Raw genomic sequence first — 21,932 nt, forward strand, 5'->3', positions numbered from 1 at the left:
TAGTCAATGACCAAAATATTGACTGGTATCAGCAGAAAAAGTGTATGTTCCCTAACTAACGTTGTAGGAAAGCATGTGGAAACAACTTGACCTGTTACACTATGAGTAGCTGGAGAGAGTAACCTTACTTCACTGCATCTGTTTTATTGGGCATAGGCTATTTTACATATAAAATCAATACAGAATACAAAAAATGTGATGACTGACATTTACAGTAAAAAAATGTAAAAATGCATTTTGACCTGTATTTGCAGCCTCGTGGCTTCCCACCCCGGGGTAATCTGGAGGTGGCTCTGAGGGAAGGGTCAGCGCATGTGTGCTCTCTGTAGCTCGACATGCAGAACTTCACGCAATCAGAGATCCAAGAGCCTTAAAAAAAATCCAGCATCAGAAAAGGCAGCTGAGGTCAGCTATTTCTTCTAAAGTATCTTGAAAGAGTTGGTCATACAGCAGTCCATTCCTCTTCTAAGAGGCTCCTTCCTTTGCAGGGTTTTCCTCCTGGGAAGTAAGCTCTTCTGGCTGATTGCTGTATGTTTCTTGTGTCTCCATCAGAAAAAAACCATATATTTTCACTCCCTTTGCATAGTCCACAACTCATCCTATTTCAATCAGTTCAGCAACTCAAGATTTCTTAAAGAAATTAAGGTATTGCAGGATCGAATTTAACACAATTAGGATATCATCTGGAAAAAAAAAATTACATCACTGCCTCCAAACTGAAAAGCACATATTAACAAAAAATACAATGCCACATCATGCTTTCCAGAAATATGTCTGACTGCAAAAAACACTACCTTATAAAGCAGGTTATAAAGTTAATTAACTGTGGTTCCTAATTTTTTTGTTCATTTTTTCTTTTTTGTTTGAAGGAAAGAGGAAGTGTAGATTTACCTTAATTTTTTTTATTTATTTATTTTTTTTTACCCTGGAGTGTATTCGATTGTTATGCGTGACACACAGATGACATTGCTTGCAGATTCATTTTTGTGCATATACAGTAAAAGAGTTTTGCATGGTAATTAACGGTGCTGCTAAACCTTGTGTTGTCGTGAGGACTGAGCTTCAGTTTTTGGGCCTGACACTTAAGTCACTGTCAACAGAAACTAAATCCGTAAATTCCATTTTGCAGGGACCAGATGGACTGCCAGTAGCAGGATGTTGGCATAAGGTACAGTAATAATAATAATTGTGTATCCTTCAGCAGGTCCTGAGAAATTTTGTCTGTTGCATGGTGATTGTTTGCAGCGCTGCACATGTTTTAACAAGGGGTTATATGGCTGGCAGACGCTGTCGTGCTGTGGGAGAGCAGGGTTCCAGCTAGCTTCATGTCTTGTTCCCCACCGCTGTAACTGGTGGCAGGAACGCTGCTCCAAAAACTTCCTAAGCATGAAAAATCATTCCTGTTAGTATTGTTGGCAGCAATGTGGGTTTTTTTTCAGGCTTGCTCAGGCTGGGCTTTTATTATGGCCCAGGCAGTTTAGGAACCACTCAAGCAAGGACTGCACCGCTCTGCAAAATGCGCGCGTGTGCCTTAGCCCGTACACTCCAGCTGCGGCTTTTACAGCGGGCTGTCTCTTTGTTGCAGAGTTACAAAATATTTACTGCCAAAACAAAGACCCTCCTGCCGCTGCAATTACAATCCGCAACCACCAAGTTGCTGCAGTGCTTGAATCAGTAAATCAGGGACAGGCTCTCAGGTGATTCGTACCTTCTAACGCACCCCAGCAGCCAGGGCTGGAAGTGCTGAGGGCAGCCAAGGAGAACGCGGCCCCAGTAAGATGAGCGTTTGATCCAGACTGGTAGGAGGGTGCTGTAGCCTCGTTCTCTGACGAGGGCAGGACACAGATGCTGAGTGGAATCCCTAACCCAGTTTCAAACACGTGGAATGCGGATGCAGTTTGAGTTAATAGCAAGCAAGTTACTAACTGGCTGCAAACCCTCAGGTAGAACGTGAGCACGCCCTCAGCACATAAAAAGTTTTTCATTCTGTGGCAAGTCCTTTAGATGTACTGTTAATATTAAAAGAAATCTGAATGCCAGTCCATATAATGTTAACAATAAGATTAGTAAGTGTAATGAATGAAACATTTCTCTTTGATTTAAATTTTTGTCTGTGTGTTCTTTTTCAGTGATCTCTAAGCATGAAGCACAACATGTAAATAATGTGATATATTTGGATCTTTTTAATTTTTGTATAAAAAAAGGAAAAAAAAAACTTTGAACAGTAATATATTGACCTTTTTTTATACTGGATTCTGTCATTTATGGACTTTGAAAATATTGTAAAGCTCCCAAACCCGTACGATACGCATGATAACATCAGGATTTGATAAAAGTGCCAATGCCAGCAGCTGGGATGAACAGTACTCACTGCTAAAGTTGCTGCCTGAACTAACAGTACTGAGACAGCGCGTTGCCTCGTGTGCCTTATCGCATGAAGGAGGGAGAAATCCCCATCCTAATTTGGCTCTCAACTCCGTATTTGCATTGCACATGCACGTTAAAAGGGTGAAAAAAAAAAACTGGCTGAAAACAAAAAATAAAAAAAGGATGCAGCCCTAGAAATGAAAGAATCTGCTGTATACCATCCGGTCAAACAAGAGATGGACTTTGCAGAGGAAACAAAGCCAAGCTCCGTTCTTTGCTACCTGCTGCTGATACGATGGAAACAGCAAATCTTTGGCTGAACAGAACAACCTTGACTACCTGTGGATACTTCTGCTACCACCAAGAAAAGCCTTTTATCTCAAGAGGAGGCACCTCTGGGTCCTGTTCTGGGGTCTGCGGCTAAAGATGTGTGAGCGCTTTGTTACTGCAGAACCCAAACTTCCCAAGAAACCTCCACTGCAAAATTTCACAACACAAAAACCTAGCAATACTTTCAGCGTAGAGAGCTGCAGGACAGGGAGGGTTCTGCTGAAGTCTTTTCTTAAACAGAGCACATAATGTTGCTGTTGGGGTTCCCAAAACTTGGAGTTTGGAGTATTTAATTGTGTTGGCTTGTAGGGTTCATTTGCATTTGATTTTTCTTGGTTCACATGGTTTTAATTGTAAACTCTGTAACTCTGCACACTCCTCTTGTCCTCCTCCTTCTCTCTCCTTTTTTGGTCTCTTTCTTTAAATTATCTCATCTCGGGCACCTGCCACGTAGAGCAGGGTAATGAATAAAAGGAGGATTAAGATTTTGTATCTGCATATGGCATTAAGTGAAAAATTTGCAAACCGTTTGCTTTTTTAAAAATGTTTTGAAAAACAGAGATTGTGCAGTAGAGAGCCATAACCAATTATTTCAGGGAGGCTTACAGACAAGTCTGTTCAGCTTACAATGAAGATCAAGAGGCAATCAGATACTTTTACAAGGAGGAGATACTTTATATTAACAAGTTCTTAAATTGAACAGAGAAAGATGTACAAATATCCATCCAATGAGTGGAAGCTGAAGCTACACAAAATCAAATAAAGTAAGACATGGATTTTTAATGGTGACACTGGTTAATCCTAACCAGACCAGTGATGTAACCCCCATCACTTTTAATGCTTTTTTGATTGAACATTTCTGGAGGAAATACTTTAGCCCCATACAAGTTGCTAGGCTCTGTGTAGGAGTCTTAGGTGAAATTAAGAGCCTGACCACAGTACCAAACCGGATGATGCACGGACTCTTTGTGGTCTTGATCTTAGAGAATACAGAGATCTGAACCCTCTGTTAGATCCTTGATCCACTGCATTTCTTATGGCAGCTGCTGCGAGACAAGGATGTGACTGTGCGGGGGCGATGTGCCCTGCACAAGCTGGCCTAGCGCTAAGGCGGTTCTTGCTCTGATATTCTGAAGAACAGTAGGAACATGCTCAGTGCTCCATGCAGAGGTAGGGTGACGTTTGACTGATGTCTGAGTTCTTATCTGTGACTGGGTCCTAGGTGTCCTTGAGCTTATCCCTTTAGTCAGCTGGGAGCATCTGTCATCTGCTGGTAACTGCTGAAATGGCCGTCTAGCTTGGTAGATGCAGACACAGAAGGCTTATGGCTGTAGGCAGTGAACTTTTGTTACTTGTTTTTGTTAGCTGCTTAGGGTCTGCACCTGCACACTGCTTGCTTAATTGCGGTACCTTGCATCTTTACCAGTTACTGACCATTTTCTTGGTCGCTATGCAAATTAAATCCATGTACATTCAGATCAACTAACAAATCGAGAAACAAGAATTATGTAACTCAAAACAGCAATGAAAATGCATTTTATTTACTTCCATATCATGTTGTTAGCTATCACTTTTGGTGTAGGGGGTTTTAAAGGCATAAGGAGCAGCTGAACAAGCTCCTACTGGCTTTTAGTGCTTTTGAAAAACCCCTTTACTGTCCCAAATTAAAGCTAAAAATCTTCTTCTGTGGAAGGTTGAAGGCAAATCTCTCATTGATGTCACCGGGAAGATGATCTGTAATTGTTCCCTTAATGCACAGTTGCTCTTCCCATCTCCCCCAGTCATCTCCAAACTAAAAGCAATTCACTACTCCAAACCACACTGTGGGCTTCTACGCTCAAAATCCTGCACGTGTCCTGTTCATGGAACCTCTGTCGGTATCAATGAGAGTTCAGTCCCTAGAATGACTGCAGAAAGCACAAGAATCTGGAAGTGTCCACAAACAATCTACAATGCAGATAGAAAAGTCTTGTTTTACATACGCTGGCAAAAACTAAACAGCTTTCTATCTAGCTCCTACTTGAAGAAGTTTGATATCACTGAAGCTACAAGACAAGCTAACCTCCAAAGCTTATGAAATTATATTAAAATTTATATTTTCTCTGAGGAAATACCCCGAAGTCCTATTATCTTCAGGTAAACAAGTCAGTATTCCGTCTTCAACTTGTGGAATATCCAGTGCTTGTAGGCATCAACTGTGACCACTGCCAGGCCTGCAAAACATTGATACAGAATACCAGAACAGTGCTTTACCTATTGCTCTACTCGCTCTGCATGGCAGCCGTCCCCCTCCCAACACAGAGCCTCTGCTGCCACAGAACCCAAGACATTTTCTCGTAACGGAGGAGGGGAGCTCTTTTTGAATCCGCTAAACCTCTCAACCGGGGTTGTTCTTCCCCGTCCCCAAGGTGCAGCCTGACCACTCACAGCGTTTCTGCGCCAGTCAAGGAGGAAGGCTGGAATCATCTTCCTAGCACAGGACCGCGGCTGGTATCCATGCCCGTCAGTGCTACTGCCTCAGCTGCCAAACCTCTGAGTGATCATCTTTGAAAATTCCCAGGCAAACACCCTCTCTGTATTGGTTTATTCTGCATCCTGAATATGGGAAGATCCATCTATGCACGTCTAGCAAGCCTGGTACATTCAGAACACCTGATTTCGCTGATTTACTGCACCCTTACAGATCGGCAGCCTGCGTGCAGTAGCTTCTCTGGAGTTCTGCCGCTGGCATTTCCATTAGAAATGCTGGCGGGTGCGGATCCTGCTGTATACAGAGCCTACTGCCACTTCAGCTATGGGGAACTGACCAGTATGTCTCCTAGGACCTGCTGGTGGTACATCTACCAACCCCATCCATTACCAAAGCAGCTGAGACCTGTGGAAAGCAGAGCTCCCAGGAACACAGCGAGGTACGGATCCCTGGGGGGCTGTGGTTGTGATCTGCACTTGAACTCCTTCCCGGTCCTCAGCCAAGATGGGTGCATTTGGCCTTTATTTTCTGAACAAAAAGTTCCTCATCAATTGTGTCGTGCAGATTGACAGACTGAATTAGAGGAACTGTTGATTTGTCGTATTGATTGCACAGTCTAAGAGGAAAACTGCTCAGACTTCCATGTGCTTTCCACGCACACTTATTTAGAAGAGTAGGTTGTTAAATGATGAATTGTTTCAGAGCAGTCATGATCTTGTTGGAAAGAGTTAAAAAAAATATATGCTTTGCTTAGCAAATTCATGCCAGATCAGTTGGTTGTGTTCTCCTTCCATATGAAAATGTTTATGTGGGTCTTTCTGAATACTTTCAGTTTGCAAATTGCACCCTAAGATAAATTTTACTTTTAGATAGTGCTGGCAGTCTCACACAAAACTTAGCAATTATCTCAGCTTCTCACAAAGTGTAATGCATTTTTTTTTTTTCCCCCTGAGGAAACCTCTTTTGTTCCACCCTCCCTCCTCTCGTTTGAGAGAATGTAAGATTGTTTTACAGGAAATGTAGAAATGCAGCTAAATGTTACCCCTAGATGTCAGCAGCAATGAAGATGATTGACAGGGAGGCAGCTAATGCTTGTGAAATGTAGGTCAGTCTGAGACTGAGCAATTGATTTATTGTGATCACTATAAATATTTACTATCTTAGCTTCATGGATTCATCAATAAACATTTTGGGTAACACACTTAAGTTACTGGTCTTGGGGGAATCTAAAGCCCAGCCAAATTTAGTTTATCTTTGTTTTCTGGTTTATAAAACAATATTCCTTTGTTTAATTTAACCAACCATGAAAGCATGGTGATTATGTTAAGATAACCGTGTCTGCCTGCTGCCCAGGAGCAGAGGACAAGCAGCTTTCTTTAATGCTTGTTCTATTTAAAACTGTAGCTAACGGCTATCTTTCCCGTTACTACCAAGATCCTCTCTCTAACATACTGTAGCCTAATCAATTTTGGAAGCAAAGTTCCCAAACTGAGTCCCTAAGGGCACAAGACCTCATTTGAAACCCCTAAAAAGTTTTCCAGCCACAAAGCTCTGCAGGCACGTCTGCCTTGCCATGAGCCATGGCGAACGCATGAGATGAGTAATGCTGGAACCGCTGCTCGCTGGGGCTGTGTTGGTCCCAGCTCCGGGAGTGGTCATGCTGAACCCCACTGTAAACATGAGGAGTACTCCGAAAACCTTCTGGGAGGACTGGATTTTGGGAAGAAGGGAAAATGAGCAAATAACCCCTGTGTCTGTAACTCCAGTTCAGTGCTCAAAGTGCACTGGCAGCTGGAGAGGCCCCTTGCCGGAGCATGACCCTGATGATTTGGCTTGTGCTGATGGGGGCAGGCGAGATTAGAGTTCTGCAGCTGAATAGTGGGCTTGGCCAGTGAGCTGAGGAATATTTCTCTGGGTTATGAAACAGGTGGCAGAGAAAACCCAGTCTTTGCTCCAAACCGAAACTGATTCCAAGCCTTAACGCACTGGGATTGCAGTGGTGTTTGGGTTGGTTGGTTTGTTTTAAATCAAGACTTCGCACATGCTCCGTTTTATTCTCATAGGGGGAGATGCCTTTCTTGTGTACACTGCTTCTAACACTTGCTGTATATATAATGGTGATGAATTTATTTCCGTATGGATTTTTCTCCTTTGTATTTAAAAATAAGAACGTTTCTTCTAATGGTAAGAGACTTTCTGATGTGTCTTCTTTTTAGGAAACCACTAGATGAAATATTTAAGTGAGCTTTTGCCTTCTAGTAATTTTGTAAATTCAGCATTTGAAATCCTTAAGCAAACCAGCAGAACACATGCGAGGTTTCAGCAGTTCAAGATATCCTATGCAATGATGAAAAGTAATCCATGGGAAATGACACAGGTCATCACCGTGCTTTTAGGATTGTTACAGTAACCTGCTACCCAGGAAGCACGTTTGCGATGACCAAGACTTTCATGGCGGAAAGCCCGTGTTCTAGTTTGGCTGCTTTCTTCTCTCTCCCCCAGATGCACGCTCAGTGTCCCGTTCCAGCTGCTGAAACTGAGCACAACTGTGCTGGCTGTAGCAGCGCCGAACTAGGTTACACCAGCACAGACTTCAGTCTGCAGTGTTCACTGTCTTGCCAGCCCACAGCTCAGAATGAATCTGTGATTTTTTATTTTTTTTTTTATACACAGCACATGGTTTTGCGATCAGCCAAATATAGCGGGCTCTTGGGTCAAAATTAAAGAACTCACCCGTTTGCAATAAATAGCTTAATTTAAAATATTCAGATGCCAGAAATTTCCAGCTTTATCGTAATAGTAAATAACCATCCTTGGGCAATATAACTGTGCCTTATTAGCCTGTAAACTTCATAAGTACTAGAAAGAGTAAACCTAGCATATACTACTAGAGCTTAGGTTCCCTGCTCACTGAATACTGATTTAATGCTGCCCTCTAGAGGAAATCTTCTTTTAATGGAGAGAAACAAATTTTACGCATTTTTTTTTTTGCCATGACACTGTGCTTTGTTGACAGCACACGTAGGGATGGGCAGGCCTTTTGCGTAATTGTATGATTTGAATAGACATTTGTAAAACAGGAGCACATAGATAGAAACTGTAATCTTTTTCCAAATCTGGTATTTCTTTTTTGGGAAATACCGTCATATTGTCACTTCTTTGGGGTTTTTTTAGTCCCATTGTTGCCCAGACAACTTAAAGGCACTACACAGATAAAATCTATCTCTAGTGTGTTACCTGTCAAGTTTGCATTTTTAAATTTTAGAGCATGGAAGCTCTCAATTATTTTCTTCAGACAACAGATTTCCATTTAAGATATGCAAAAATATTAATAACAAAAAAAAAAAGATTAAAATGTAAAAGTTCAGATGTCTGCAAACCATTTATCCTGGAGCCAGGTATCTGTCTCAATTCAGATCAGTGAGTTTGCTTCCAGCTCGCACTGGCATAGCTAGGATTGTCCTCAGTAGGTGTCCAGGGATGGACTAAAACCTCAGTACTGCTTTATTTCATTTGAAGCTCCTAAGTTTCAGCTGTTAAGTATCTGCTGACATGCTTAGTAGCACAGCCAGCCTTCCAGTTGTTTAACGGGGAAGATCGTTCAAGTGAGAGGTGAAGTATTTGGGTAGATTTCAAGAGGCCAAAGACACTTCAGCTTGTCAAGGCAATCGCTATGGCATATACTGACCTTGGCAACTTGACAGGACAGCATTTATGGAAGAATATTTCTTAGACCCTTCTGCAATAGTGATTTAAAAAAAATAAAAAGGTCAAGGGAGTGGGGGGCGGGGAACCATCTAGTCACTCTAGTTAGCCCAGTTCTCACTGTCATTCACTGGAGTCACCTGCCTTTTAACTGTGTTCCTGGCACTGCAGTGAACCTGACCATCATTAGTCCAGTCTGAAATACTTCACAGCTCTGCTTTGGGGAATCTATTGCAGATGGAAGCAAACCAGTGAGTAAAAAATACGCTTCTTAAACTTTGTTTTCCTTGACTATAATTTACATCTGTAAGCTAAGAAGTACTTCTAGTATTTTCACGTCCCCAGGTGAACTACTGCAACTTTTCCATATCCTTGTCTAGCATCAGACGGCACAACAAAAGGCATGTCTAACTTGTATAATCTGCAGCTAAGTAAGTGCTGAAAACCTGTCACTTAGAAATGAATGAGAGAAGGACTTAATAGATTGTATAACTCTATACTGTGGTAGAGAGCCTGGGGGAAAACCACAGGAAAGCTGGGAAAACATGTTTTCAATGCGTAAGTGGCGGCATTATTGACAACAGCGTGGAATAAGAAATACATCGTTAACATTTGCAGTTTTCCTATGTCTTAGGACATCAATCCTTGTTTGCTAAGTTGTGGTAGAACTTGCCTCAGTTGCGCAGTTTCATGGAACAGTCAGCTCAGTTGTGTCCCCATGTGTGGTTTCTTATATAATGTAGATACTAATGAACAGAAACTTTAAATGGTTATGTCCCAAGTGTCTGTAAATGACACTAATACCGCTTACTGCTTTTTGATATGCTGGTAAACACCGCATTGGATGCTTAGCTTTGGAAAGTGCATTTTACATGATGTTGTTACGTATGGGTGGGTGGCGTATCAGACCTGCATTTCTGCAATTGTATTTAAAGAAAAAACAGGACCTGGTTTTACAAAGCAAAGCACCCACGTTACCTGCTGAATTTCCAAATTAAGCAGAAGAGGTAGTAAATCGCCTGTAGCTAGAGTGAGAGTTGTGTTTGCTGGTTAGTTTCATAGACAGAGTGCAGTTTTACAGACAATTTTGTAACATAGCAACTTTTTGCGCTACTACTTGGGGCTGGTTTTTTTTTCTGGTATCTTAAAAAAGAATCACAAATATTCAATATAATTCATGTTCAGCACAGAATACCACAGTCAAAACTGAAAGCCACCTGCTCTGTTGCATTAAACTTCTTTGCACATACAAATAATTTAAAACTGGCATGTACACTAGCATTTGTGAAACAACATAATTTGAGAAATAATAATAATAATACCTGCTGGTATTTAAAATTTAAATGAAACTCTCACTTATTTGTATACAGTTTAGAATAATACATGCAATGTCTGCTTTATCTGTCTGCATTTGCGTTGAAATTATGCCGATAGGGCTTAATCCTCTATCAGGTTATGTAAGTGTCCCTAATTTATGTGAGTGGTTGCATCACTCCAGTAAGGCTGTTCAGAGAAAGGGCTATCTGCGTGCGTGTGTATGTGTGCAGTTTAGACATCTTGTGAAAATTAGTTTTGTTTTGAATGTATTTACATGATATTTTATACAAAGCTGACTCAGTCTCTGTAAAATGTATCATCTTTAAAAAGAAATATATAGAGATATTAAAAATACAGAAAATGTACTTAACATCTCTCTTTGCAAGCTCTTTGTGATTTTTAATCATGTATGTACCACGAAAAGTATTCTATTTACTCATTTCTTTGGGGAACAACTACTTTAAAAATGAAGGCATTAATAACAGTATTTCTTATCCATTGTTTTAACATGTTAAAATTATATTAATTAGTATTGCATCAGGTATTTCTAGTTTAAAGCTGTAATGGATAGTACATTAACTTGAGAACTCCAACAATTTTTTTTTTCTTGTGCTTTCTGTAATAAAAGCAAAGACTAGATTTTTTTAAATGGTCTCTCTGTACAGATTGCTTTTACAATTGTGTGAATATGTATAATGAACTCTGCATCTGTAACCAAGAATAAACTTTCCAAATTGTAAATGTTCGGGTTGTTATTATAAATAGCTACTAAATATATTAACCAGACAAGAGTTCAAATAAAGATTAACAGTCATTATTAACTTTTCCTCCACTGACTTTTTTTACTTGAAACCTGACTTTTATGCAACAACTGCATTTGTCTTCCTAAGTTCAGTCTAACTGTAAGTGCATAGCATGCATAGCAATTTGGTTTTGGCTTTTTCCATATTACACAAAATGTAAATTGATCCTGTGTTTTATCAAATAACTGCAACTAGAGATAATTATTGGTGGCTATATCTGGTCAGAGACAAAGTCTGCTAAGTGAGTAGTTTTAAAAGGGTCTGCTCTACTTTTCTAGGAGTCTTAACAGATGTTGGTTTAAAACAAAAGAATGTGAATATGTACTGGGAAGGGAAAAAAAAAATCTGGCATCTTTTAGAATGAAGCTTAATAAGTTTATGAACTCAGTCATGGGATACAACATATGCAGTGGCAGAGGACTCAACCCATCCCAGAAAATCCTTCTGGTTCTTTATCTTATTTTGATTTAAGCAATTCCAATCAAACAGGAACAGAGGAATGACCACTCTGATCTGAGGACAGTGTTTCCTCTTTTAATCCTAACTATTGCCTATTCTAGGATTGGCTCTTAAGTGGTCAGTCAGCTCTAGCTCTCTGTCACTGACCAAACACAGGAGTACAACAACATAAATGGTTTCGTTTGCTTAAATAGTGGAGTTTGTGTTGAATAATTAATAATACAGTCGTAACACCTAGGCTACCACTTCAAATTATTTTCAACTGTAAAAGAAACTTTGCCGATGTGTAAGTATTGCAAAAGACAGTGTTATGACACAGCTGTAATAATGATCCTAACAAACCCTCAAAATCATGTTATTACCTCTGAGGTGCCTGGTAACCGAATGGAATCTGGGGTGGTGTGCCACCACCAGTGGTCTAACACCATGGGCTATAGTTTGCACTCTGGTTCCATGTGACCTGCCAGCAGCCTTGCAGGACCCCAGCGGAGCCAGCCTCACCCCTATTTGTGCTATGGGACCTTGGAGGTGAAGTCCCCACTCCTGATGCTGTAAGTGAAGAGTCCAGCCTCACAGCCAGAGGAACCCAAAAGCACCGGTGAGTTACTGTTTTGCTCCTTGTGATATCAGCTTGTCTAAAGTTTAAAGTTATGCACTGGATGTTTTTTGGGAGCGGCTGGGAGGTCAGGGGCTGGGCTCTGCGATAAGGGAGGCGCACGGTTACAGTGCTGCTCGAGCAGACACACGTGCAGTGCCTGTGTCCCTGTGCAGCTCCAGCTAAATGTCGCGGTAAGGCGCTTTCCGTGCGCTCGGCTGTAACCGCTCCTGCTCTCGCATGCGGCGCTGCGCCAGCAGCTCGGCGCGGCCGGCAGGGGGCGCCGCAGTAGCGGGGCGGGCGCCTCCCGGGCCCGGGCCGCCCTCCCAGGGAGGCGGCGCCTCCCGGGCTCCTCGGAGGCGGCGGGAGCGGCCATGAGGCCGGCGCAGCGCTCCCGGCAGGAGACCCTGGCCCTGCGGCGGCAGCTCATCGGGTAAGTGCCGCGGGCGGGCGCCGCCGGTGCTGCAGGGCTGGGCGCCGCCGACCGCAGCCCGGCCCCGGGCGGCCCTGCCCGCCGGCGGAGCAGCCAGCGCGGCCTCCTGCACGTCGGCAGCGGCGGGTTCTGGCTGCTCCGCGACTGCTCCCGAGGCTAAAGCGACCGAGTTCCTGCCTTGCCAGAATTTTAGGTTTAAACTAGCAACATCGCGGGGGGAGTCCGTGCTCTTAGTACATAAAGCCTGATTTTACTGATGTAATTAACAGTAATTGTTTCTTAAAGAGGGGAGTTGCAAAAACTAAACTATAAAAACTGTACAACTCTTGTTTAAACTTTAAACTGCTTAGAAAGCATTTCCTGCCAGCTTAGCCAAGAGCAGACGTGGAGCTGAAGGAGCCGCCCGCAGAGCTGCTGGGGGCTCGGCAGCCGTGCTGCTGGGATGTGGGCAGAGGTTCTGGCTGACCTGGTACTGTAGCCTGGTCTTTCAGAACCTTATTACACCAAAAACGTGCCAGAATTAACAACACGTTTGCCCAATCTGATAGAATTAAATACAAGATGCGTTTTCAAACTTCCAATTACTTGTCTTGCTTCAAATAACCTAAAAAATTCTTAGTTCTACAGAAACTATGACTGCTACCAGGAACAGCAGCAGAACTCTGTATATTTAACTCTGAGAATGCTTTTATGCTGTACCTTACATATTCAAAATCAAGGCTACTTTAATCTGTACATATTTTATGAACCCAGAAGTTGGGCTGAAAGTAAATGCTGGCATTAGAACTGTGCCATTACACAAACCTGAAGAATACCACTCGGCATATTCAATCTTTTTGTAACAAGATTTGCTCTGTCACTGGGAACAAAGACTTTGCCTCTGGAAGTGCTTTCTTAGCATCTGTTGATAACTTATCTGTTGATAGCTGTTGGGATAACTTTACCAAAAAAAAAAAAAACCCACGGTTTTACTATTCTACTGCCAGCTCACACAGGAAGGGTAAGATTCCTGTGGGGAAGGGATAGTGAAGCAGTTTCTTATTTTAACATTGTCTAGAGGGTTTTTTTTATCATTTGACAATGCCTTTGAATTTATGGTCAAATTATTTTATTTTTGCCTAAGTAACCTTTTACTAAATGAAGCATGAAGTTTGGCACTGGCCCTCAGAGTAAAATCTCTGTTACTCCTAGTTAGGCAGACATGTGTTTCAATTTTACTCATTTAGCCATTTATTTAAAACGTAAAACAAAACAAACACACTTAAATAGACCCAGCCTTATAAAATCACTCAAAGTTCAGCTAAGGTTAGTGAAGATTTATACAGATGTAACAGTCACCCACATCATGCTACCTGGAAAATCAGGACCATAGCCAAGTCTATAATAAAAACCATCGCAAGGTAAGAGACACCAAAGAGGGTTTTAAGAACACGAAGGGCAGACAGCACGGACAGTAAGGAACCGTGGTTAAGAGTGGATGAAACTACAGAGTTGAGCGCTATCCGTGTGCTATGCCTAGATTCCTAGGGAAGGATTTTCAGTTCTAGAGCGTGTCCCTGCAAGCCTTAACAAAATTTGACTTGATATAAAGCACAAGGCCTGTTCCTCTTCCCCATGCCAAGCTCTGTTTTAAGGGCCAGAAGCGGGAGGACAGCGTGTGCCGGCAAACTAGGGAAATGTCTTTCTCTTGATTAACTGACTGAATTGAAAATATTACCATCAGAATAAACTATGTGACTTTTAGAATTCACTAGGATTTATTTTGCTTTTTGATGCTTGCTATAGCTCTTCTTGCAAGCTGTTTTTTTCCAATGATCCGGTGAAGATTGTAAAGGCAAAAGGCCAATATATGTATGATGAGAATGGAAGACAATACCTTGACTGCATAAACAATGTTGCTCACGGTAAGTTAAATAAGTCATATTATTTGATAGCTTGCTTTTCTATGCAGAACAAGGAACAATCAGTACTTTTTACCACTGTTGCATTGTCTTGGAGCGAAGGGTTGGAAAAGTGTAAGAAACCTCTCTCGAACCTATAGCTTGGGAATTACGGTTCACATTTTAATTTCTGTATGCATGAATGTGATTTCCAGACCTGCTTCCTGTTCTGTCTTCCTAGAAACTTACTTGTATAAAAATTTACCAATTTTTTTTTTCCATGGAAGCTCAGGTAAAGCACCTAACTGTGAAGCTAACAAATGGCTTGACATTTTGTTGTGTTTGTACAAGTTACTGCTAAGGGTACTGTCACAGGACCAGGGCTCAGTGTGGTGCCCTGTTTGTATATGATGAAGTAGCTGTTACTTAGAGTATTTGAAATATCCCTAAATAATCAGCGCTGTCACTAGCACCCTAGCTGGGCTAATAGTTCTTTGATAGTAAAGGTTACCTTCATGTACTCAAACCCCTGCCTATATTATTCAAATACAGAAATCCAAATGAGACACTGTTTGGTCTAATATATCAACTTCCAGTATTCAACTACACACCAGTAACAGGCAATTTCAAACTTTCTGAGGAAAAAAAAGTGTTAAATATAGCTTTCAAGGCGTACCAACATTGCCTTCTGCTGACAATATCATTAATGCCCCACTATGAAATGCGGTCTATCAGTCATTGATAGTTCTGTACTAATAGAGAAATCCAAGTGTTAATTTGTTAATGAACACCATCGGTAATATGGAAGAACTCTCAAACCGCTCTCCACACTCTCTTGCAGTTGGACATTGTCACCCTGATGTAGTAAAAGCAGCCCATGAGCAAAATCAATTGTTAAATACAAATTCTCGTTATCTTCACGACAATTTGATCGATTATGCAGAGAGACTTTCCAAAACGCTACCTGAGAAGTTATGCATATTTTATTTTTTGAATTCTGGGTAAGTTGGTTATATTAGAATTGATACTGTGTTTTCACTAAGTACAGACAACGTTTTCACTGGTATACAGACAAGTATAATACTGTTCAGCGATAAGCATGATCTGGAGTGGATGACTAGATATTGACCAAAAACATAGTTTGTGGTTTCTGTTTTTGAAGAACTTGTGGTCCTTTTTAGAACTTCAGTGACTCTGAAGTTCACCTTTAGCAAGCTCTCTATCAGGAAACTAAACTAGTGTTTTATTTAAGAAGGGGTTTATTCTTATTTTTATAAGGCCTTGGACTTCAAAACTATGTAAATATTTACTGTATTAGTTTCTGGTTTGACTTGTCTTCTGAACTGGGAATTACTTCTATTATAAAAATTAAATGTAACAATGCCTAATTCTGTGGGAGTAGGGGGAGAGGGTCAGGAGAATGTGTATTCCCAAGCGAACTACACCTAAAAAAAAAACAAACAAGAAAACTGTTTCTGAAGTAGTTTGTGCACTGCAGCTTTTTAAGATGGATTCTGTTCTGATGAACAGTCCTACCTACTGAGTGCTGATTTCTAAGGGATCTGTGAGTAACACACATTGAGTTCTGTCTGTACTTTGCAGACACAAGCAGCATTGCAAGGGAGGTTAGAATTTCAAAACTCAGGCATCCACAATGAAATACTAAACAAAATTTTTCAATTGTAGATCTGAAGCTAATGATCTTGCCCTAAGACTGGCACGACAGTATACGAAACATGAAGATGTTATCGTTTTGGACCAGTAAGTATATTGGCAATTTTATCTACTGCAGGGTACAAGGCTCAGTTTTGGATGCATGGTCAGAGCATTTCTGAAAACCTGTTGAGGTAGAAAGACTGTAACCAGGAAGTTGAGGGACGTAATTTTTCCCTCTGCTCAGTATCTGTGAGACCAGTCCAGAGAACTGTGTCCACGCTGGCCTCTACAGTACATGACAGACATTGCCATACTGGAAGGAGGCCAGCAGTGACCTGCCGCAATGGGTAGGAAGCCACAGGCTAGACAGGTTAAGAAAATTGGGTTTGTTCAGCTGTAAGAGATGGCTAGAGGGAGATCTTACTGCAACTACAACTGTCTCATGGTAAGGAGCAGAACAGAGGGAGCCAGGCCTAAAGATGCATGGTAACAGAAAAAAAGAAAGACAACAGACAAGTTGAAACCTGAAGAATTCTGATGAAATGCAGGGGAAAACTCTTTTACCGTTAAGGTAGTCAGATATTAGAAGAAGATGCCCAGAGAGATTGGAAGCTCCACTGTTGGAGGTTATTCAGAGCAGGCCAGATACCTTCCTTCCAGTTGTAATACTGCTCATGACTTAGTCACTGGTCCAGGCAAACCAGTGACAAAGAGTACTGTCCCTCTGCATCCCTTAGTCAAGATGTGCAAAACAAATCCAAATACTACTAAGCTGATTGACAGAAATCTCAGAGCTTTTCTCAGTTTAAGTGTGACTGTATTCCCACCAGGTCACAGAGCCTAGCTGCTCTTTAGCTATCAGTAATGCTAATCCTAAAGAACTCTTTTGATACTAAGGAAATTACACTGTTTAGTTGTGCTAATTGTTTTTTAAGTGCTTACCATGGACATCTGACATCCTTGATTGACATAAGCCCATATAAATTCAGAAATCTAGAAGGACAAAAGGAATGGGTCCACGTGGTATGTACTTCAGCCTATAACTATTGTCTACTTGTAAATTTAATGAAGTTTGTTTTATGAGATACTGAATATAGGACCCTGTTCCTTTGTATAGGCTCCTGTTCCAGACACATACAGAGGACTTTATAGAGAAGACCATGAAGATTCAGTAACAGCCTATGCTAATGAAGTGAAAAATATTATTGAGCAAGCACATAAGACAGGCAGAAAGGTAAAATTATTTCCTTAACCATTTGCCTTGCCTTAGAAATAAGCATGGCTGACTGTCAATGCCATTCAGGATTACCGAGCTAAGTGGTATGGGACTTGTCAAAGAGAAAAGATCCTGTAAATCAAGCAAGAACCATCTAATGACAAACAGCTTGCTAATTGTTAATTTCCACAACTTTCTGTATTGGGTTTAAAACAGTACATGCTACCTATGTTTCAGATTGCTGCATTTTTTGTTGAATCTCTACCGAGCGTGGGTGGTCAAATCATTCCACCAGCAGGCTATTTTCAGAAGGTTGCAAAGTAAGTGGTCATTAATTATCTTAACTTTTTCAGTTTAACATACTTGCTAAATACAGATGATAGAAAATTTCTCTGCCTGTTGTAGCATATAGCTTCATCAGCAGGAAATGGCCTGTGCCTTCATGTTAGAACGTAAACTTTGTATGGCAAAGACCTGCTTTTAAACACATGATACAGAATACAGGCCTGTACAAGTTTGTTTCCTGAGAGTTTGCAAAGTAATGCTTTCTGCATGTTTTTAAACAGTCAATATTATGTTCTGTTTCCTCTTAAGAAACTAATAAAATCTGTTATGTTATAGGCATGTGCACAAGGCAGGAGGTGTGTTTATTGCTGATGAAATTCAAGTTGGCTTTGGCAGAGTTGGCAAGCACTTTTGGGCATTCCAGCTTCAAGGAGATGATTTTGTACCTGATATTGTCACTATGGGGAAGCCAATAGGAAATGGGCACCCTATTGCCTGTGTAGTAACAACAAAAGAAATTGCAGAAGCATTTGCAGCCACAGGAGTAGAGTATTTTAATACAGTAAGTAAAACTTGAGCAAACTCTTTCTCTCTGGGAATATAAATATTAAAATTAGATAATCATGCAGCATTTTTATTCATCTTTGTCACCCCCACAGTTGCTGTTTATCCTATGTGTATTTTTCTAGCATATAACTTTCCCTTTACTGGCTCCATTTGATATAAAGGGCAGTACAGGCTCATTATATCACTGAGGCTACACTTTCAGTGACAAGACGGCATCTTTCTTTCCCTTCCTGGCTATGTGTATTCTTCTCCTGAACTCAGTTTGGAGGAAACCCTGTCTCATGTGCAATTGGATTAGCTGTGTTAGATGTGATTGAAAAGGAACAGCTTCAGGCTCATGCCACAGAAGTAGGAAACTTCTTGATGAAGCTACTCAAGGAGCAGAAAATCAAGCATCCCATCATTGGTGATGTCAGGTATCAGTTACCTTATTTACATTTTTAGCTGCTTTTTGTTTGGTTTGGTCAGTCACACTCCTCAGTCCAACTGATGGAGTTCTAAGAAATTAATTAATTGTGTGTTTTCAGCAAAAATCAACAGCCTGCTATACATTAGATTAAAAAAAACTTGAGCTTATCAGAAGTCTGCTATACTCTGCCCCTCTAGGCCCAGATTGCTTTATTGATTGAACAGGAAAGTAAATTCTTTTATTAACTATTAAAACTCTGACTTCAAAGTGCACAAAGAACAGAATTAATGAGCTGGATAGAAAATATGCTTAACCTCGTGTCCTGCACTGCCATTCTAAGCAGACAGAAGTCTGTACTGTATTACTATGTTTTTTCAAAACAGCAATACCTTTTCTGTCATTAACCAAACATGAGGTAATTCTCATGCAGAAAAGGTCTGGTCTCACAAAAGCCTCAGTTTTTTAGTTCACTTGCAGTTCCTTTCTCTGACACAGACTGTTTTAATTTCTTTTAAAGGGGTTCTGGCTTATTCATTGGAGTGGACTTAATCAAGGATCAAGCAGAAAGGACCCCAGCCACAGCAGAAGCCGAGTATCTCATAACAAGGTACAAGGGACAATCATGTAGGTCCTCAATGTGGGAGGCAAGCACACAATTACAAAGTAACCTTGCCACTCAGTAGTTGTTAAAAATACAGCCAACCGGCAAAAAAAGCAGCCAGTCAGTGCAGAAAGGCATTGTCTGGACAGCCTGCATGCTGATGCTTGGAGTTTTTCTGAACTACATGCAATGGTAAACATAATTCTTTGTTATTGCTCTTTCCAGACTTAAGGAAGAATATATTCTACTGAGTACAGATGGGCCAGGAAGAAATGTGCTTAAATTCAAGCCCCCCATGTGCTTCAGTATGGAGGATGCAAAATTTGTTGTGGACACAATTGACAAGCTACTAACAGGTACTACACATTAAAACTGCCTTTTTAAGTCAGTGCTGAGCCTGCTTTTCAGAAGTGCCAAAATAGAGCCAAGATGGTAGATGCTGAGCACATAGGAAAATCTGTTTTAGTCAATGCAAGTTTAGCCTTTAAAGTTTTTCTGTTTTAAAGTTCTCTAACAAAACTACTTACTCCACAGATGCACAAGCCTTTTAAAATAGCTTTGCTCTAGCAAATGTTGAAGTGTCTACTCATCCGAACAAGGGGAACTGGTAAAAGCTCTCTAAATTTAATTCTTGAAAGCCATAATCTGTGTGCGTTTACCACTCAGCTTTTTATACAACTTATGCACACTCAGTATTAAGCAAGTTAGTCAAAAAAACTTGTCTCAAACTCATTTATTTGCAAAATTGTTGCTTATTCTCTCTCCAGATATGGAAAAAGTGTATCTGAACCAACAGAACACATCCACTTGCTCTGCCTAAGCAGGTACTTATTATCTATATTCACCCTTTAGTATTTAAAAGCCAAAGTTCCTAAACATAGCTTCACAAGCATTGTTACTGGCAGTAGGGCAGGACCAAGTATCCTCAGAGATGATGCCTTTACTTGAAATTAGTTTGCAGGAGTTTCTGGCAATTTAGAAGCACAGACCAGACTTGTGTATATCTGGCACTCACAGCTACCTTCCATCAGAGTCTGACACTTCAGTAACACTATCTGTATTCGTTTGCAAGCTAGGTCCAACATGTCCCAGAAATGCCTACTGCTAGAGCATGCTATGTTTGTCTGGGAAGCTTTAAGAATGACCACGTTTAACCCTTGGCATGCAAATGACATGCACATCAAGACAAAAACATAGCTTTCATGCTAGCTGTTCAGTGCCTTAACTCTCCAGACAGAAGCTGTTGGAGCTGCATAATTACTTCTCAGCAAGTCTCACCTGAAGTGCCCTTAAAGGCAGGAGCACCGTACATTCTGCATGCCACAATTTGGGACTATAGAGTTATAAACAGTAATTTTACTACTATAGCTCCTGTTTTACTTAACGTTTGCCTTCTGTTCTCTTGAGCATTTTTGACTACTTCACAGGATTATTTCAGGTTCATGGCCGTTATCTCATGCTTAAGCATCAATTTACCCCTATACTCACAAGTTTGTGAGCATCAGTAAGACTGAGTCCTGTTAAGTCTCCCAGGCCTTATAAATCTTAGTATCTAAAGCTTGCTTACAGAGAACATCTACCTGCAACTCATTTTGCCACACACTCATAAGTAGTGTTCTCTTACAGTTAACACCTCTGTAACAACATACCTTGGTAGACTCAGCACTCCTTCAACTTACTCTAAAAGACAACCAAGGGTTTTTTAGCCAAGTGACCTGTAAAACTCTAGGTACCTGGACAGCAGGGTACCTAATGTAATCAATGTAATAATTGGTGGCCTCAGCCACCATACTAGATTCATAGTGCTATGGCCCTGAGCTAAGGAGAAACATGCTTTTGTAGTTCAGTGCAATATTAGTATAGCAGGCACGAGAAAAATGTGTTAATATTTTATTTAGCAAGTTAATGGAAAGACATACAGGTGTTTGTACTAATTCTTGAGAACAGAAAGATTACGTAACAGTACCAGTTTAACTTAGAGGCCTAATGACTTAATGTGCTTGTCTGCAATCTAAACTAAGCAAGAAAAATGCTTTTATTTTCTGCAGGAAACCAAGAATACAAAAAGCCTCTTACTAAGTACAGTATTAGTATGACACTTACATATAATGTAAGCGGAAATGAGGCAATGAAGTAGATTCCTTTTAATGACGCTCTTACAAAAAAAAAAAACACACCATAACATTATTTTCTTTCCATAGGTTTCAAAGTTCAAGATCTACTACTAAGAAACATTATTGTACTATAATAATGCACATTTAATCTTCATCCTAGCATGTCTAAGACCAGATAAGTTACCTTTGATTTTGTTATTTTCAGTTATCTTGTTTTTAGTAAAAGCTTTAGGAGAAATAAATTTTACAACAGCTTCTTTCAACTCTGGCAGAAGTGTGGAACTGGCTTTTATTTAAAACAGCATGTCTAAACCTGATTATAAAGGAATATATTTCTAGTGGCTACTATAAACTACATTGTCTAAATTCATGCTCTTTCAGGTTATGACTTTTTGAAAGTTAAGATGAGCCAATGGGTTCTCTTTTTTTTTTAACACATCTGCCTCCTACCTATGCAAACACCATTCTAGCTGCCAGTACACCCAGCCCTTCTCAGGCTCCTCTAACCAGTTTCAGTAGCCAGTTTCATAACAACATCCCTAGTAGCACTATATTCAACAAACAGTTTCAGTGACTAGCTTAAGTCAAAAACTTCAGCTCCAAATTCAAAACATCAAATACATGAGGAACAAACAGCAGAGGGCCACAGCTCCCAAACTGGTTCTTACAAAATATTCTGTCCTCCAGGAATAATCAAGTAGGATTAGTAAATTAAGAGTACATTA

At 40.6% G+C, this 21,932-nt stretch overlaps 3 protein-coding genes across 11 annotated transcripts in view; 2 read left to right on the forward strand and 1 right to left on the reverse strand.

Moving 5' to 3' along the window:
• Positions 1 to 3,195, forward strand: part of COL23A1 (collagen type XXIII alpha 1 chain) — a 183,170-nt gene extending 179,975 nt beyond the window's left edge. The window contains exon 30 of the mRNA XM_086759245.1: positions 1,130 to 3,195. Within this exon, the coding sequence (XP_086615371.1) occupies positions 1,130 to 1,177 (48 nt within the window). The 3' untranslated portion in view covers positions 1,178 to 3,195. The remainder of the gene's footprint in view (positions 1 to 1,129) is intronic.
• The window catches only part of HNRNPAB (heterogeneous nuclear ribonucleoprotein A/B), a 30,801-nt gene continuing 8,993 nt past the window's right edge, over positions 125 to 21,932 (reverse strand). For 2 of the 8 annotated variants that reach the window (XM_086759283.1, XM_086759277.1), the window contains one exon: positions 125 to 369. The gene's annotated coding sequence lies outside the window, so the exon portion shown is untranslated. The other 6 variants (XM_086759280.1, XM_086759274.1, XM_086759281.1 and 3 more) reach the window with 3 other exon arrangements.
• PHYKPL (5-phosphohydroxy-L-lysine phospho-lyase) lies at positions 4,920 to 21,475 on the forward strand. Of its 2 annotated transcripts, none has more exons than XM_086759272.1 (13): positions 4,920 to 12,240; positions 14,265 to 14,383; positions 15,201 to 15,360; positions 16,046 to 16,120; positions 16,951 to 17,038; positions 17,133 to 17,249; positions 17,469 to 17,551; positions 17,853 to 18,078; positions 18,345 to 18,499; positions 19,010 to 19,099; positions 19,319 to 19,449; positions 19,861 to 19,917; positions 21,295 to 21,475. In XM_086759272.1, the coding sequence occupies exons 1-12, from the start codon at positions 12,233 to 12,235 to the stop codon at positions 19,911 to 19,913; spliced, it is 1,305 nt and encodes a 434-aa protein (XP_086615398.1). In that variant the 5' UTR covers positions 4,920 to 12,232; the 3' UTR covers positions 19,914 to 19,917; positions 21,295 to 21,475. The 2 variants fall into 2 exon arrangements, with proteins under 2 accessions (XP_086615398.1, XP_086615397.1); XM_086759271.1 differs by lacking the exon at positions 4,920 to 12,240 and adding an exon at positions 12,264 to 12,479.

Source organism: Chlamydotis macqueenii, chromosome 14 (genome assembly GCF_036417535.1).
Source record: "Chlamydotis macqueenii isolate bChlMac1 chromosome 14, bChlMac1.mat, whole genome shotgun sequence".
Lineage (NCBI taxonomy): Eukaryota > Metazoa > Chordata > Aves > Otidiformes > Otididae > Chlamydotis > Chlamydotis macqueenii.

What these genes read in the sequence shown, in the direction of transcription:
- PHYKPL (XM_086759271.1), top strand. Translation starts at nt 12,421, where the DNA reads ATGAGGCCGGCGCAGCGCTCCCGGCAGGAGACCCTGGCCCTGCGGCGG. An exon ending in AAAAGGAATGGGTCCACGTG is followed by an intron (nt 17,039 to 17,132) that starts GTATGTACTTCA and finishes TCCTTTGTATAG; the next exon opens with GCTCCTGTTCCAGACACATA. An exon ending in CCCATCATTGGTGATGTCAG is followed by an intron (nt 18,500 to 19,009) that starts GTATCAGTTACC and finishes TTTCTTTTAAAG; the next exon opens with GGGTTCTGGCTTATTCATTG.